General features: G+C 37.7%; 1 protein-coding gene across 3 annotated transcripts in view; it reads left to right on the top strand.

Moving 5' to 3' along the window:
- The window catches only part of OXCT1 (3-oxoacid CoA-transferase 1), an 89,573-nt gene that overhangs the window by 54,340 nt on the left and 17,631 nt on the right, over positions 1-17,602 (top strand). For all 3 annotated transcript variants that reach the window (XM_080575019.1, XM_080575021.1, XM_080575020.1), the window contains 3 exons: positions 1,641-1,713; positions 2,470-2,545; positions 16,167-16,256. In XM_080575019.1, coding sequence (XP_080431145.1) covers positions 1,641-1,713; positions 2,470-2,545; positions 16,167-16,256 — 239 coding nt within the window. The remainder of the gene's footprint in view (positions 1-1,640; positions 1,714-2,469; positions 2,546-16,166; positions 16,257-17,602) is intronic.

Raw genomic sequence — 17,602 nt, 5'->3', positions numbered from 1 at the left:
TCTTTTTCTGAAGCTGCGATAGACGGAACACAAGATTAGGTGAATCTCTGCTCAGTCACCAAAACTGTTATTGGTATCATTGCTGAAACATGCAGAACTGTTAAACCCCACTGACACTTAGTTGGATTAAGACCACTCTAGGTGCTTTTCAGCCAAATTTATAAAAACATTTGGAAAAAAAATAGAACCTAAATTACAAAGGAGTAAGATTTAATTCTGTTCTTGTTGATAGCCTGAAAAGTAGCAGTATCAGCCCCAAATTCCATGTTTTCAAAACAAACTCAAGGTTGGACTCTTGCCATTTTTTTATCATTTTTCATGCATTTTTCTGAAATAAATTTTGTTGTTTGTTCCATTTTCTGAATGTCTCAGTTAGAGACAGGTTATCTTGACAGTAATTTCAAGGTAGATTCTGTCCGCCTTTCAGCAGACATGTTTACAAGCACTGACTTCTTGAAAGCATTTTCAAGAACTGGGTAATATGGTGTTCTTGCTACATTGTTCTTTGGCCCTCAGCCTTTTTCTTCTCAGCCCTGTCTTAGCTCGTCTCTTTTTCCTGAGGTTCTCACTCCATGCAGCTTACAGGCTGCATCATCTCTCCCATTCCCTGAGTGCCTTGTAGGGAAGGACATTTCAGGCAGTCTCACAGCTGCTCTGGGTGTTTGCATGATGAATTCTTGTGATCTGACTGCAAGCTTGCTTGTATAACCTTAATTCTATTTTTTCTATCAAAATTTTATTTCCTCACAATATCTTGGTGTATATTATACACCAGTTGAACTCAGTTAATTATAACAGGTAACTTAGATCTCGGTTTCAACTTTCCTACAGTGTTTCCTGCCCCTTTCCCATCCTTTTTGTTTCCTTTTTGTCTTCTTTTTCCCTGTTTTCTGGAAACTGTTTAATGATTTCTCTTCCCTGCTGTTGTTATCTAACTTTATCTTCTCAATGTCGTCTGGTGCTTAAGTCTGTTTTTTCTCTAAAATTTCTCATGCTTGGTGGATAATTCTATCCACAGCTGTGTTTCTTTTGACTTTCCATGGGCACACTAAATACATGGTTGATCCTCAGACTGATTCAAAGTACTGGCAGGAGAGTAAAGAGAGGGCTCTGGACAGAGTCAAAATAAAACGTTTCCAAGTATGCTCCATTGCTTAACCCAGGAACAGTGAAACACATAGAAGCCCTTTTTCTTTTGCACTTAAAGCAAGATTAGACTAGATCATTTGTTTTTCTGTGTTCTACATCATTATCAGTGTAGACTGTGTTGAGCCTGGTCTGCTCATTCTTCTTTGCAACCTCTCTATCTCCTGAAGATGGTCTTTTTTGGTTTTGGAAGAGAGTTACCTCTTGCTTTTTCTGTGGATAGTGCAGAAAGCTGAAGTCCACAGAAATTTCTTAAACTCTTGTCTCAGAGCTGCCTTGCTTGAGACTGCTGGTGGTCAAACAGTGGCCAACCCTGTTATTAAAAACTGTCACAAACTGTTTCCTTGTCCATTATGATTGATTAGGTTTACATTCTTAAGTGTAATCGGGTCCATAGTTGTACAGAATCCAACTTGGTATTCTTGGTTAATAGCTGTAGCTTCTTTTGTCAAAGAGATAAAATATGTACAGACAATATCTTTTTTCTTTTACAGGTAAGGAAACAGTCACTGTTCTTCCTGGTTCTTCTTACTTCTCTAGCGATGAATCATTTGCAATGATAAGAGGGTATGTAACAACACAAACCCTGATCTTTTGAAACATGAAAAGAATAAACTTAGTCAGTGGCTGAACTCGTTAGTAATTCTTTGAAATGTGGTTAACATTTAACAGTCTGCAAAATGATCATGGACTTAATCAGTGATGGTTTATAGAGTATTAGGTCTAGCTATTGGAAATTGAAAAACACTAACAGATACCATAGTGATGTTTGTGTCTACCACCACCTGGCCATATATAAACACATTTATAACTAGGTTTTAACAACTACTTTTTGGTCATTTCCAAGTATCTAATCTGTGCTTGCACACTGTGTATTCTCTTTGTTCAGCTTGCAACTATGATCCTCGTTCCTCCTCCCTAATGGAAATTCACCATCTGCACCTGTTTTTTGTTTGTTTTTCGGGAAGGAGGCTGGATGCAAACAAACACTAAATCCTAATGGCTCTGAAAGATAATGAGTGCATGTAAATATGTGAAGGAGTGTACTTAAAAGTATGAGTTCAGAGCTGATTGTCTGTGCATGCAATTAACCAAAACCAGACAGAAACAATAACATTTCTGAGGCTCAGTAAGCAGGCAGGAAAATTTGCAGCAGTCATGTATCTAGAAGAAAACAAAAACCTATGAGTGACAAAACGGTTGCTAAGTCTGTGGTATACCATTTTAAAAGTGATGCAAGGAGAATGTGGAAAAAAAATGTAAAGTGTTGTGGGCTGTTATTGAATGTGATATGCTAATAACACACTTTCCTTCTCTTGCCAGAGGCCATGTTGATCTGACGATGCTTGGAGCTATGCAGGTGTCTAAGTATGGTGACCTTGCCAACTGGATGATTCCTGTAAGTAGACGTTTGTATAACTGACAGTGCACCATATTTAGGATAATATAAATATATTTGTAACTGAGAGTCAGGAAAAGGAGAAAAGGCTTGAAGCAAAAGCAGCGTTGAGAAGATGGGTCAGGGCAGTCTGAAGTAGAAATACAGACTGGGAGAAGAAGTCGTTGAGAGGAGCCCTGAGGAGAAGGTCTTGGGAGTATTGGTTGATGAGAGGCTCAGCGTGAACTGTGCCTGCAGCCCAGAAAGCCAACTGTATCCTGGCCTGCATAAAAAAATCGTGGTCAGCAGGTTGAGGGAGGTGATTCTCCCCATCTACTCTGCTCTTGCAAGACCCCACCTGGAATCCTGCATTGAGCTCTGGGGTCTCCAGTATAAGAAGAAAATGGGCCTATTAGAGTGAGTCCAGAGGAAGGCCATGAGCATGTTAGTGGAGGGCTGGAGCACCTCTTCTATGAAGAGAGGCTGAGACAGTTAAAGTTGTTCTGTCTGGAGAAGAAAAGGCTCCAGGGAGGCCTTACAGTGGCCTTCCAATACCAAAAAAGGCCTACAAGAAAGCTGGGGAGGGATTTTTTGCAAGGGCATGTAGTGATGGGACAAGGAATAATGGTTTTAAGCCAAAAGAGGGTAGATTTAGATTGGATATAAGGAAGAAATTCTTTACTCAGAGGGTGGTGAGGCACTGGCACAGGTTGCCCAGAGAAGCTGTGGATGCCCCAACCCTGGAAGTGTCCAAGGCCAGTTTGGATGGGGCTTTGGGCAAACTGGTTTGGTGGGTGGTATCCCTGCCCATGGCAGGGGGGCTATAACTAAATGATCTGTAAGGTCCCTTCCAACCCAAGCCATTCTATGGTTCTAAAAAAAAATAATAATAGAGGACATGCAACCTTGAGGTTAACAGTTTTCCTTAGATACCGCTGTCACCAAGCAGTAAAATATAAGAAGTCAGCCCTCTAAAGTTATGTTGGTGCTAAGTATTGTGAAAAACTAAACTTGATTTATGTAAGCTGGCTTTTTCTTCCTTTTGGGTCTATGCCTTTAAAAAGTCAAATTTTTCAGCTGAGGCATGATGCTTTTTCTTGAGAGAGCAACAACTCTTGTATAGTTGTAACTGAAGAAAAACCTTTAAGGAAGGTGTGAAATAGTATGGAGCTCATCGTATAATGATAGAAAATAGCCTGCATTATTTTTCTTGGTATTCTTGTCAGTCTCAGCATTACCATTTTGAATACACCTAGAAGGAAATAACTCATACTTGTGCAAATAGTTCTGCAGGTTTCAAACACAAAAATATAAGCCAGTCTCATTATTATTTAAGCAACTGATAACATTAATCCATTATTTGAACACACTTTAGATTTTAACATCAGATAACATATCTGTTTTTCATATCATTTACAAGTTGGATATTTTCAATGGCTTTCAATACGGTACTATTTTTATCAGAATTACCCGGGGGGGGGGGAACACTTGTAGCCTGGTTTGTGGTATTTAGAGGTACTCTCGTAGGCGCAGTTTAATATTTTTTTAATCTCTCTATATTTTTATTTCAATTGTCAGATAAATTCTTGCTTCTATTCAGCTATGTTGCCTTAGACAGACATCCTCCATATGCTTTTGCATAAAAAAATCACTATATTTACATGTCCCTGTACTTGTATATTCAAGATTACTTAAGTCTTGAGATTTTCTTCTTTCCCAGTCCTCTGGTCCTGCAAAAGCTGTGTTAAATGTTCCTGCACCTGGTAAAGCCTTCTTTTTTCTCAAGGTATTTCTGAAAGGCCTACTAGAAAGCAGAAAGGTGGTGGGCTAAATTTTAGGTAGGAAGGATTGGGTTTTTTTTTTTCTTTTTCATTGCTTTTGTAAATTGAAGAGTCTAGAGAAGCATTCTTCAAAATATCCAAGTGAAAAAATAGTAAATGATCCCCACTCTATAGTATTCCTAGGAAATAAGCAAAAATGCATGTGATAGCCAATAAGTTGAAATGTTCGGGGGAAAAAAAATCTTACTGATTCATCAGTAGACAGTTTTTTCATTCAAAAAAAAAAAAAGCTTTTAATTTCAACTGACCAAATTGATATCTCAGGATATTAAATTTCACACAGTTGCATCTATGCTGAATCTAAAAGCTATTAACTAGAATGTTTATTCTTGAAAAGAGTTATCATGACCAGGAACAATTCACCACTTGCTTTGTTGATTTCTTTCATTTTACTTTTTCTGTTTTATGTCCCCACCCCACCCCCACCCCCCCCAAAAAAAAACCTACTGTGCTACATTTCCAGTTTTATTTTTATTTTGACCTCATCTCCCATTGGCTTTTGTTAGGCTTTTCCAGGTATGTTCTAAAACTGCTTACTAAGCAGTATTCTGGGTTGATAAATTACAAGTATTTATACTTCATACAACAAAATATGTTTTGACATTGCTTAAATATTAAATCCAAAATATTTTTTTGCACAGGGCAAAAAATCTCTTCAAAATAAAGCTGTTAATTTTTTTCCAGAAATACTTTACCACAATATTTAGTTCACTGTCCAAAGCTTCTTTGATTCCTGTCAGCATCAGTTTCCAAAGATAAGTCATAATTGGAGACTATCAGAATTGTTTCTGGGCATCAATAGAAGAGTGTTTTGCATTAGCAGAAGAGATTCATTTACAAACATGTTTCCTGAAACGTTGAAACATTAGGTTGCATTCTAAGTTTTTCTCAAGACCGTGCAGACTTGTGTATTCTTTCCTTTAATGCTTTGTTCTCCAGATTATTCTGACTTGAGATTTTGTATCCATAATGAGGGCATTATTTATTTTTCATATCTGGCATTGCTTATGAAGATGTGTCTCCATTCTGTTCAGGTTTAGGCTTCCCTCAGATTTGTGAAAAAACCTGCTTTCAAAGTTGGGAAGTGTGAAATAAAACTTTGGGTAGCTTTCTTTTTTTTTTTTTTTTTGTTACTTTTGAGGTGTACCTTTTTACCATCATACGCCATGTGGACCACTGTGACTTTTTTGCTGTCCTCATTTGGCAGTTGTATTTAACGTGGACTGTCTGCAAAGTGAGTTTGTATTTACTTGTGAGTAAATACGTTTGACACTTCCTATATATCCAGTCAGAAGCCTTTCCAGTCAGCAAACATTTTTCCTTTGGTTACTTTATTTTGAGATCCATTGGTAAGGTAATTCTTAATCTGCTTTACTGTGCTATTAGTATCCTACAGTACAAGTTTTTAAATTTTACATTTTTAAATATTGTACATCTCGAGACAGATGGAAATACTTTTATCTCTCATATTACTTATCACGATGACCAAATTACACTAGCAGCTGTTGGGAGAGAAGGCGTTAACTGGATGGGATTAATCAATGTAGGCATTCAGGTCTCCCTACTTCTCTTGTAAATGTGATAAGTTATACTCGATTGATTAGAGTGAGATGAACCTATTTTTAGTCACAAGATTTGTGTGGGGTGATACAAAGATCAAAGATGGACTTCACTAACAGCGTAAGACTTCCTTAAGCTGTATTTTATTGTATCATTTTTCATTCAGCTTTTCATTTAGGCTTAGTTTAAGTGTGATTTTTTTAGTGTCTTTTTTTTTTTAATATGCTGTAGCCTTTGAGTTCTTGGTTTGATGGTATTTGCTATAATTTTGAAGGCAAGTAAGAACTCTAAATTTCATGTTTTGAATATGTGCTATCATGAAACTATCCTTTCTGTCCCACACTCGAGCTCTGGTAGATGCTTGTTATGTATTTACTTGCACTTGTTATTAGGAACTGAACTACGAAGGCTCATTGCAATAATTACAGCCCTTTCATATCTGCCAGTTTCTAATGGTGAGGAAAGCCCTGTGACTAAAGGAAGACTGAGAATATTCTGAGCATGTGTAATAAACAGTGGTGTTTACTAGGTTACTTCCTAAAGAAGTTACTTCCTAAACCAGCATTTATCGAGAGATTTGTTGCATTAAACAAGACTTAACGCCTTCTTCTCTTCCTCCCTTTGATATTTCTCAGTCTAATGAGAGGGTTTCTGGGGAGGGAAGGAGAAGAAGGTGGCAAATTTCTGAGGAGCCCCTGGGAACAAAGTGCAGCTAGAATAGGGTGTCCAAGAGAGGTGGAAGAGGAATGCTGAGGACATGGCTGTGGAGCAGAGCAGACATACCAGACCAGATGGGAGCCATGTCTGCTGGGAGCTACTGGTTGGAGCCGTGCTTCACGTAATGGATGAAGGACATAGTATCTGGCTTTTGTGTTTCTCTCAAGCTACTGCCAGAAATTGCTGCAAGCAGAAATTACTGCATCTTTGCAGAGTAGCAGCATGGGCTGTTGCACTCCAGACTTCCATACCAGCATCTTAAAAGTTGTGGTATTCTCCCCGCCCATATTTGCTTTACCTGTAGTTCCTTTCTACCTGTGTGTGGTGGTTTTACTGTGCTAGGCAGCTGAGCACCACAACCGCTCTCTCACTCCCTCTCCTTAGATGAGGAGGGGAAGAAGTAAAGGAAAGAACAACTCACGGGTTGAGATAAGGATGATTTAATTAAAGGAAAAAAAAGAAATAATTATTAAGGAAAGATTATTATTAACTAAACAATTTAACTAAACAATTAACAATTTAACTAAAGGGGAAAAAAAGTAAAGGGCAAAAGGGAGAGGGGAAGGGGAAAACTAAACAAAACAAGTAAAGGCTATGTGGAAGTGCAGAGGAAAGAAATTACTCTTTACTTCCCACAAATGAGCGATGCTTGACCATGTCCTTGAAGCAGGGCCTCAGTGCACGTAGCTGGTGTTCGGGAGGAGGACAGACGTTTTCACGAGAGCCCACCCCTCCCCTCTTCCTCCTTTTTCCACCTTTTATTGGTGAGTGTGACATCATATGGTATGGAATATCCCTTTGGTTGGTTTAGGTCAGCTGCCCTAGTGATACTTCTTTTCTCACATTTTTGCCCACCCCTAGGGGGATTAGAGAGAGTCCTGATGCTGTGCCAGCACTGCTCAGCAGCAGACACAACACTGGTGTGATACCACTGCTGTTTTAGCTACGAATGCAGAGCACAGCACTGTATGGGCTGCTGCAAGGAAAGTTAACATCCCAGCCAGACCCAGTACACTGTGACTTTATGGGACCCTCCTGCTAGAAGGGTTTTATGGGAATTGCTGCCACTTCTCCAGTGGCTACACCTTGCCAAGCAGTACTGCTTTTTTTTTTCCACAGCCTTTTTGATGGAAGGTGTATAACACTAATTGCCACTTTGACATGTATTAGAGGCTAAGCACAGGTTACCAGAACTTCTGAAATGTTGCCCTGTGACACCAGAAGTTCTGTTTTATCATTATTAATTATGAGTATTAATGTGCATTTCAGTACATTTCCTAGCCATTACACACCATTAATAATATAACTACTTGTATTGCTGACATGGTTCACCACCAGAAAACTGTAGTACAGCTGGAGAAGCCCTGCAGCTAGTTCGAATATGAGAGTAAAATGAATGAAATTTCTGTGACATCACATTCCCTGAGGCAGAAATGTACTACAGATGAAAGGGAGGAGTATCACTATAAAGCTCATCATTCATGAGAGGGTAACATACTCTTGGCTGAAGGACGCAGGAAGGGCTGAGGTACTCAGCATCTTTGCCTTAGGCTTTAGTGTCATGGTCTCTATGCCTGGTGGTAGAATTTGGGGGAAGGTAAGTAGTACTCGTTGTAGAAGATAACTGGTCAAGTACACATATACCAGTCCGTGGGGCTGGATGGGATACATCCGATGGTGCCAAGGAAACTGGCAGCTCCTGAACTGTCAGGCTCAAAGGACAATATTCAGCTGCTCAGTTAACAAACAGCAGCCTTAGGGATGATGCTGGGACTGATACTATTTTACATCTCTACTCCTTGCAGACAATATAGACCAAATACAATTTTGAGCAAGAAAATTAACTCTAGCTTTGTATATTACTCTGCTGGAGTATAAAATTCATATTTTGATAGCTAAGGTAATGCAGTTAAGGGGCTGAACAAGAAGACAATGTAATTTGTTCAAGGTAGCTCAGTTTGGTTACATAAACATGGTTCATTCTTGGAGAAAATGAATAAATCATCCTTTAATTTAGAAACAGGAGCCTTAATTTTAATGCTCAGATTTGGAGTATCCAAACTTAAAGGATTAAAGAGTTGATAATGAAATAAATCAAATTGAAAGAAAAAGTATGCAAAAATTTTAAACTTTATCAAAGACAACTTTCTGAAAAGAAGATATGAGGAAACCCAATTCAAATTTAGTAATAAATCGTTTAATTTGCTAGCTGTAGAGGTCAGTATATCCTAAGACACTAGGAATGTAATTTCGTATGTTGTTGGTATGTGGGTTTGCTTGTTTTTACAGGGCTACAGAGTGTATCTTTTGCAAAGTTTTATACTATATAGGATGGGAGAACTGCACATTCATATGTATACTACATAGTATAAGGGGAACTGCGTGTTTGTTCATAGAAACTTTCATTTTAAAATGAAAGTACACTGTGGCAGAGGGCAGCTGAGTATGTGATTGCAGGAGTGAAGGTTTGTTTTGTTTTTAAGTTACTATTTTTAGTATCTAATATGCTATTTTTAGCATCTAATCTAAAAGCAGAGGGCTCCACAACAAGAGCTTTTCTGGCTTGAAATGTTCATTGTTAATGGTGGGAGAAAAAAAAACAAGTATCCTTGGAAGCCTAAGAGCACTGTAGGCTCTTCTCTAAGGAGCCCTATTGCAGCCTGTTTGCCTCTTTCTTTGAATAGGAGAGCTGTTGAACAAACTTTGTCTTCATTTTGAATCCAAAGACACTGTCTGGTAACTGTCTGTTGCACAGCGTGCAATCAAACTGTGTTCTGTTCTAAGTTGTACAACATGTTGTTGTAAGAAAATTTATGAGAAATATTTTTACAGTTATTGTTTATAAAATGAATAAAGCACTACCAATTAGATAAATTCTGTATAAATAGAAAATATGCAGATTAATTAGGCTTAGTGACTGTGGCTGTCTCTGAGTGCTAATCTGACTTCAATGTCTGGGACATGACTGAATAGAGCATATGCAACAGCAATTTAACAGAGAGGAAGGACAGGACCTGTAGTTACCTAGATTTTCCCTTCAAATCTAAGTTTCAGCGAGATATTATTTTAATATGAAGTTAGTTTTAGATACTAGTTTTTCATGGACACCTGTCTTGGAATGAAGAAGACTACAGTAGTATATCAGTTTATAGTTTCTCTCGCATAAGCATGTGCCTGGAAGCCCTGGAGAGCCCTCCAGAATGTGGCATGAAATTACTGCCATTGGAAGAGTCCTGGAGCCTCAAAGGAGAAAGCGTGTGTTAGCTCTACTTCTCCTTCCACCTTTCTGAGGGCATTTTCTGTCCAATTTGTTTGTGTTTATTCCCCTTCCGCAGACAGCATAGTGGAGGGAATATAGGAGCTCACTGTTGGTATTTTATTCATATTCTCTCCTACATTTTCAATGTGGGAAGTGTCAGCTATGTGTTAGGCATCTGTATAATGAGAGCAGCTGAAGAAATTTTGCTTGTCTCAAAAATATGAGCATATGTCAAAAGGCTTTTGATCTGTGGTTAGTAGTAACAATTGTGACTGCTGTGTGGAACCGTGACTTTCAGGTGAGACTAGTATTATGTTGACAGTAATATTTAATTATTGCACAGTATGCTGCGTGCTTGGGGAATGGAATGCAAACGTAAATGGAAGGTTTAACTGCCCCATTACACTGAAATAACATTAATCATTATAAAGCCAATCCATTTCAATGAAGCATGTCACAGACTGTTTTGAGTTGCTCTTGAGATGCAATTTATTTGAATTCCTCTCAATCATTTGAAACTGTTGCCAACAGTTATTTCATGTTAGTTTTACAGGAAAATAAATGAGCAAAATTTGACTAACTTTCTTTGCACGTATCCCATGCTATCTTAATTTTCTGCTCATGGAAGGTAAAAATACAAATATAGTTACTGCACTTGTGTATGCTACATTTTAGTGAAAATTCATTAATAAATTTTGCCAAGTATTATAAGTCACTCAAGAGCCTGTATTCTATCCTTTCAAAACTTGTACTTTTAAATTTTGCTGTTCATTGCATATGTTAGGAAATATCTGGTCAGCATTCGTGAAAATCAGGTCATTTTCTGCATGGGTAAGCCCTGGAATTAAAATACTATTTTGGACATTCTTAAAATATAAATATGTATATAATCTTCAACCTGTTGTGCATTTGGGCTGGGCTCAATTTATTGCATTCAGCCAGTATTAACTCTGCGCTGTGTTGTTCCATTGCCCGCACCAATTAAATCCCATTAACAATTTCCTGGATTTTCTTGGTAATGTTTATTCAGTCATACTCAGTAAAATCTAATCTAGCTGTCATAGTTGACATTCAGAATATTTCATGTTCAGCTTTCTCTGTCTCTCTTGATAGTCTTCATCTAGTCTTTTTTGCTGAAGAAATGAAAAATGAAATACAGGATGAGTTATGGCTATCATTTTATAATCAACTATAAGCATACCTTTCCTTTAAACACAGAACAGGGCTACTAGCAATGGGCAAAGGACTGTGATCTACATTTCTATTTACTTAGAATAGATTTATGCATATGTATTTTTGTTACCTTCTGACTGACATATTTTTTGTGCAAAGCTAAGGTCTCTGCTAGTATTCAAAAAATAAATAAATCTACACCCACAACAGCTGCTGAGGTACTTCTGTTAAATATTGCATGTTGCGCTGATGGCCTGTGCATGTCACTTGAAGGCACCACATCTGTGAAGACAGGCAGTAGCTGTAAGAAGAGGAAGAAGACTTGTGGAACTAAGGTGTGTTAGGAGTCCAGAAGTACTGCTGAGGAGAGGGGCAGAGCGGAAGGGATTTATCCTTTGACTGCAGTATTAGCACCATTGGCAGTGGTGATGGAGTTATCCTGTATCCACTGCATTACCTTCATTTCTGCTTTTTTCTGCGGAGTTCACACTGTTCTGGTTGTTCTGAATTTTAGTAGCTTTCCCTGGCAAGACATAATGATTTCTTTCATAATTAAGCCAACATTAGCATGGGTTCTGTACTTGCCACCTAGTCCACGTCTGTATTGTCTGCATCTGTTGGAGACCTTATGGGCATTCCCTGTAAACACCGTTGTGAAGTGTGGAGCATTTGAATGGCTTTGCTTATGGTTGTGTTTAAGGTTTGTAGGTTTTTTTCATTCTGCTTGTAGTCAGTCCAGGAAGGTGAAGGATGTGTCTGAAAACTTTGTTTCCACCTTTAAAATCAACACAAATTTTAAATATTGAAATCTTAATTCTCTCATCCTAGGTAATTTGTTCAAGGTCTTTTCAGGGACATGCTTCAAAATTCAGACTGAATGGGAAGCCTACACAAGGACTGTAGCTTAAACTAGAAGCATTCATAATGTTATGTAAGCTTTTTACAACAGATATTCTACTAATTTTGAGCAATGTGTGAGGTAAATGTATTCTTACGTAATGGAAAGAAAGAAAACCTGACTGAATCCTGCTCATTTAATACATAATTAGGTCAGTTGGCAACATGGACAGGGAGATAGCTCAGTTCCTTTTCTAACTGGTATACATTTTCACCTTACCTCTCCTTTGATATTAAATTTTAAATGGAATTATTCAAGCTTTTATTTCCATCTGTTTTCTCATCCTTAAAACTCTACATTTAGCACTGATATGTTTTTACTGTTTCTTGAACACATCATTAACATCTGCTTTGCTGCATTGTTGATGGGATATCTGTTTGTCTCAAAAGATAATGTTCTTTTAACTTAACCAGACCAATTCAGATGCCTTTTATCCTATGATGTTGGAAGTAGCTATGGAAGAAAAGTTCTTGCTGCCAGGAATGCAGAGGAAAAATGCAGAACAACAGGATGGATTCAAGACTTTAATAGTGTTTGAAGGCTCCTGAGACATTCTCTTTTCTTTCAGTCACCTTGCTTTAGTCTGTTTAGATTTTCCATATAAATGCTGCTTTCTTTCCATATAAATGCTGTTACCTGCTTCCTCTAGTATCTTTCTTGCAAAATCATTGTAGAAAAACTTCATTCTCTTGAAAAAATTCTTGACTGTCTCACCTGCTTTGGAGTACTCACAAGTTTCTGTTGGAATCCTATAGATTGCCTCCATCTGATCAAACCAGCAGAAAGGTTTCTGCTTAGGAATTACTGTTAAGCTGAATGACTTTCTCAGGCTCTTTAACATCATATTTTGACCACCCAAATGTTGTTCAGATATGAAGACATCAAATGAGAAAATATGTACCGTTCTATAATATTTTCTTTAAAATGCCCCATCACTATAGTAACCAAATAATTTGGTTTGCAATACATAGGCATTATAAGAAATCCCCCCTGCTATTTTATTTTAAATGGCTGTCAGGAAGCAAAATTGCTGAATATCTTTGAAATAAACAAATAAAAATCCATCAAGTCCATGACTGTCCTCCTCTTGCACCCAAAGATTACTTGGTCTGAGATGTAGCAAGAACTGCTAAGAAGGAGCATGACGCAAAAGGCAGAATTCCTCCTTGCATCCTGGACCTTTTAACTAATGGTTTGAACAATATAGCTGCAAGGGAACTGTCAGCTTGTTTCTGCCTTATGTGTAACCCTATTTATAAGTATTCCCAATGCTGGACCTTTCAGGAAGCACATGGCAAATTCAAAACACGTTTTCTGCTCACTTCAAGCTCTTGCTGGCGAAGTAGTAGATGTTTTTTTAATAGGGCACTGATAGTTTGAAGCACTGCCAATAAACTAAGTCTTTGCTTCTGGTTTCTTAAGCTAGCAGCACTAATGTGTTTGGGAACTTAAAAAACTCATCTTTTGGAAAAACAAACATGCAAAGGCTGGGCCTTAGCATGCTTAGAAGGAGCAGGAAACTTGCACATGCACTTTAGTCATTTCTTATTTGAAATATTCTTTTTAATGAGTTACATAAAACAAGTGAGCATTATGTATGTTATTAACATTGTTATTAAATGCCTTACCAAGTTGACGAGCGAAAAAAAAAATAATTACCATCTGCAGTTTGGCCTGTTCAGTCAAAAATAAGTAAAAATGGTCTCTACTTTTTTAAAGTGAAATGTATAGCTCTCAACCCAGTTAGTGTTCAGCATTACCAAGCCAACCTAGCTGTTGTCAGAGGTTTCACATCAGTGTTGGTTGTTGCAGGTGGTCTCCAGGAAGTGAAAATGTTTTTCTGTGACAGATTGCCTTTATATTTTTAAAGGATTGAAATGGAAGTCTGACTTTTGACAGAGGCAATTAAATATAATATTAAAATTCAAAAGAAACAAATTTTTTATTGCTTGTAAATGTGCAGTGTTTATAAATATCAAAACTGATTTGGTCTGCATGTTTCTCCTAAGCAAAAAGAAACAAAATGTCTTCTGGGAATCACATTTTTGACTGGAGTATTTTAATTCAAATTTAGAATGCAGCTGGCCCTGTTCTAATACGGTGTGCAGGACAGGGCACTTTGCACCTACCAAAGTCTCACACTGAGAATAATGTAAGGCTCTTCTCCATTGGATACTCCTCAAAATAAAAGCATGCTTGGCTGTTTGGAGATAATGCTTAAATAATTTGCTTTACCTACCAGTCACCCTACAGTGATGAGAATGTTTGCCTGAACAACAGCAGATACAGTGATTTAAAGGTCCTCAAGTCCTTCTCAACTCTACTTGCTTTTTCCTGTTCTCACGTACATGAAGGAATGAAATCTCTTGTCAGATTACTCTATGACAGCTTCTTCAGCAGTACATTTGTCATTGCCCTTTATCTGCAGCTGTTTCTTCAGACGTTTCCTAATTGCTTTAGCTCTTTACTAGGTAATAGAACTGAGTCCTGAAAAGTGAACTAATGGTGTTGCCAGGGTAGAAGCGTTGATAGCATAATCCTTGGTGCAAACTTACTTTGAGTTACTGGGGAGATATGTTGTCTTCAGCTACTCTGCATTATCTTGTCAGTGACCCTCTGGCAGGCTGATGAGAGGTCACTGCAGTCTCTGTAAGAGCTCTGTATTTCAAGGTGGGTTTGAGAATGATCTGTGCCAAGAAGCCAAATACAGAGATAAATCCCGTCATCTCTTTTAGGCTTGTGTTTGCAAAGAAATATTTAATAGGAGTGTTAATGTAATTAATATTACTCTGATATAAGAAAATCTAAAGGGCTTGTTTATAGATAAAGGAAGATATGATTTATTCTTCACTGTACAAAACAATTTTTTTTATGTGTATTGCCTTCATTATGATGAAGAGGTTTTCAATAAATTGCTGTCCTGACAGCTTAATGAGGCAAGTCTCTTCCATGTGTTCTGTGTCATGGGCCATGGCTGCTGATGGTACCGAACTATATAACTAATAAACAAAAGCATAAGAGAAAAGCTTTATGCTAGGAAGTTTCCAAGTTGTTTAACCATTTAATTTTAGGCCTAGTGTAAAACAGCATACAATATATTTCTGTACTTCATTCATTTTAATGACAGATAACAAGCAGCTGAAACAGAATGAATACAAAATATTTGAGACAAAATAGTTGATTTTAATCTCCAAAATTCCTTGCCTCATGTTTCCTGCTAACTTTACCTATCATGCAGGTCCCCTCCCTAGCAACTCAGGAGTGACACATGAAGTTATTAGCTTGTGGTTTTGGGGGGTACTCTGGTGTTTGTTGTCCAAAAGTGACTCCTCATACTAGTAGAAGATTGTACTCAAGGTCATTGCCCATCAGAAGTTTGCTGAGCCCGGCAAGCCAAGCAAGCCTTGCTGCTTATCTTCCAAGATCAGACGCATTCAGTTTAAGATGCTGGAAGCAGTCAGGGCTTGAATGCCACAGCACTATGAAAAGCTGAACACCAAGCCATAATACAGCTGTTGTGATGACAGGTGCAATTGTGACGCTCTGTAAAAAAAGAATGAGTCACAGAGGCAGAAAGCATTTCTTGGCTTGAAGGACAAACAGAAGTGAGTACTGATTCAAACTCATTTATTGCCCCTGTTCTGAAATGACATCCAAATAAATCTGGAATGGAATAAAAAGAATGGTTTATGCTAATCTAGTGATACAAGCAATGTCTTTCTGAACTGGCAGGTGGAGACTGCTCTGATGTTCTTGTTGTTACATTTAAAATCAGTTATTTACTTTTGAGACAATGAGATTTCTAACGTGAGAATGAACACTTTGTTTTTACAGTATTAGAAACATTGGAACTAGCTTAATTGCTCCTCAGCATCAGGGCTCCCACTGTCACTGTTCAGGTGTAAGTTACACCCAGGATGCCTCACATGGCAGTGGGTCCTTATTCCACTCATTGTTCTCCTCCTATTTGCATCACATAGACCCTAGGATGATACAGCTGTTTCCTCTCAGGGGAAGCTCTGGTAGTGTTTGAATACAGTGGTCATGGATAATGTGGGTTTTCTACACAGGAAAAAGATAAATACCTTGTCCTGTCATTGCAGCCAATATGTTCTTTCTGTTTTTTGTTTGTTTGTTTGTTTTGTTTTTCATTTTGGTAGAAATGTTACATTTCTATTAAAAATCTCATTTTAGGGTAAGATGGTGAAAGGAATGGGGGGTGCCATGGACCTGGTATCCAGTGCCCAGACCAAAGTTGTTGTCACCATGGAGCACTCAGCCAAGGTAAGGCTCTGCTGCTTCTTTCTATATAAGTCTCTTGTGCTGTAGCAAGAAAAAAAAATAGTAATAAAGAAGAGTTCTTACATTCATACTTCTTCTGTCACTTTGTGAGGATTTGACAGTTTTGCTGCTAGTTATGAGGGGGATACAACAGGAGGATAGGTTAGTATGGTTCCTTGACTCTTGTAAGTTAATCATTCACCATAGAAAAAATGAAATATTAATTTGATATTTAAAAGCTGCACGCATTTTGTAGTTGCTTCATGTATATTTAATGAGTGGTAATTGCCAGAGCTACAGTAGATGCTACCCTAGAGATTTTACTCTTTACCTCAGAATAATTTGAGAAATGAGGTTCCCCGTGGCTAAATATTTGTTATGATGGACAGATATTTACCTTTGAAGCTGTCAGTCATAGTGGTACTGGCAGCTTGATAAAACAGGTATTTTTGGCATGATGCAATGCAGGCTGCCTTTCATATTATACCATTATGTGCTAGAGGTTAATCTAGAGATGACTTTATGGCGGGAGGCTTATAGAAGTAAGCAGTCTCCCCCAGAAGGTCATAGGAAACTTGTCATTTGAAACTTCAAGAGTGGGATTGTCCAAACTGAGAAAAATGAGCCAAAGGACAAAATCTTCTATTCTTGGAGAACTAAAATAAATGTTTAAAAATTAACTTCCTATTTCATTTCTGTGCTTGTTATTCCAATTTTGTTATGTGTCTGCAATAAGAATTAGCTGTGTGTATTTAAGATCAGTATTCCTGCCAGAATTCATAAGGAATTTGCATGATAAGCTAAATATATTAATGGTTGTGGGGTTGGCTTTTTTTTTATTTTATTTTTTTTAATGTGATTTAGGGAGTGAATCTTCATTTTCCATGTTTTTTTAACTTTTGTTTTTTGAAATTGGACAATTCATACTACGTTGTGTCCTCAAGTAGCACGTTCTAAGCAGCAGAACTGAGAATGACCTGATAGTTATTGTGTGCACATGTGTAAATAAGTAAAAGTGCAAAGCATCCTGACTGCATCCCTATCACAGTCCCTCCTCCCCCACCAAATTGGGTGTGTAATTATCCATTTGCTCAGATAAATATTTCAGGTATTAATGTCATCTGAATAAATATTTATGCTAGACTTCAAGTTACTGTAGAATTCAGTTAAGGGTCGGAGTCCACACACTAATTATTTATGACAATTTATCTCTTAATAGCACTATTACCAAACTCTTTTGTCAGTACAATGTTTGGAAGTTGTTTAATTGTTGTTTTTAGTCAATAAGAACACTGAAACTTAAAAAGATAGGAACACAGGTTCACTCATAAACAGTTCAGGCATAGACT

The sequence above is a fragment of the Anser brachyrhynchus genome (genome assembly GCF_964034855.1).
Source record: "Anser brachyrhynchus genome assembly, chromosome: Z".
NCBI lineage: Eukaryota > Metazoa > Chordata > Aves > Anseriformes > Anatidae > Anser > Anser brachyrhynchus.
The sequence above is the reverse complement of the archived record's forward strand: the minus strand, read 5'-3'. Positions and strand labels throughout refer to the sequence as shown.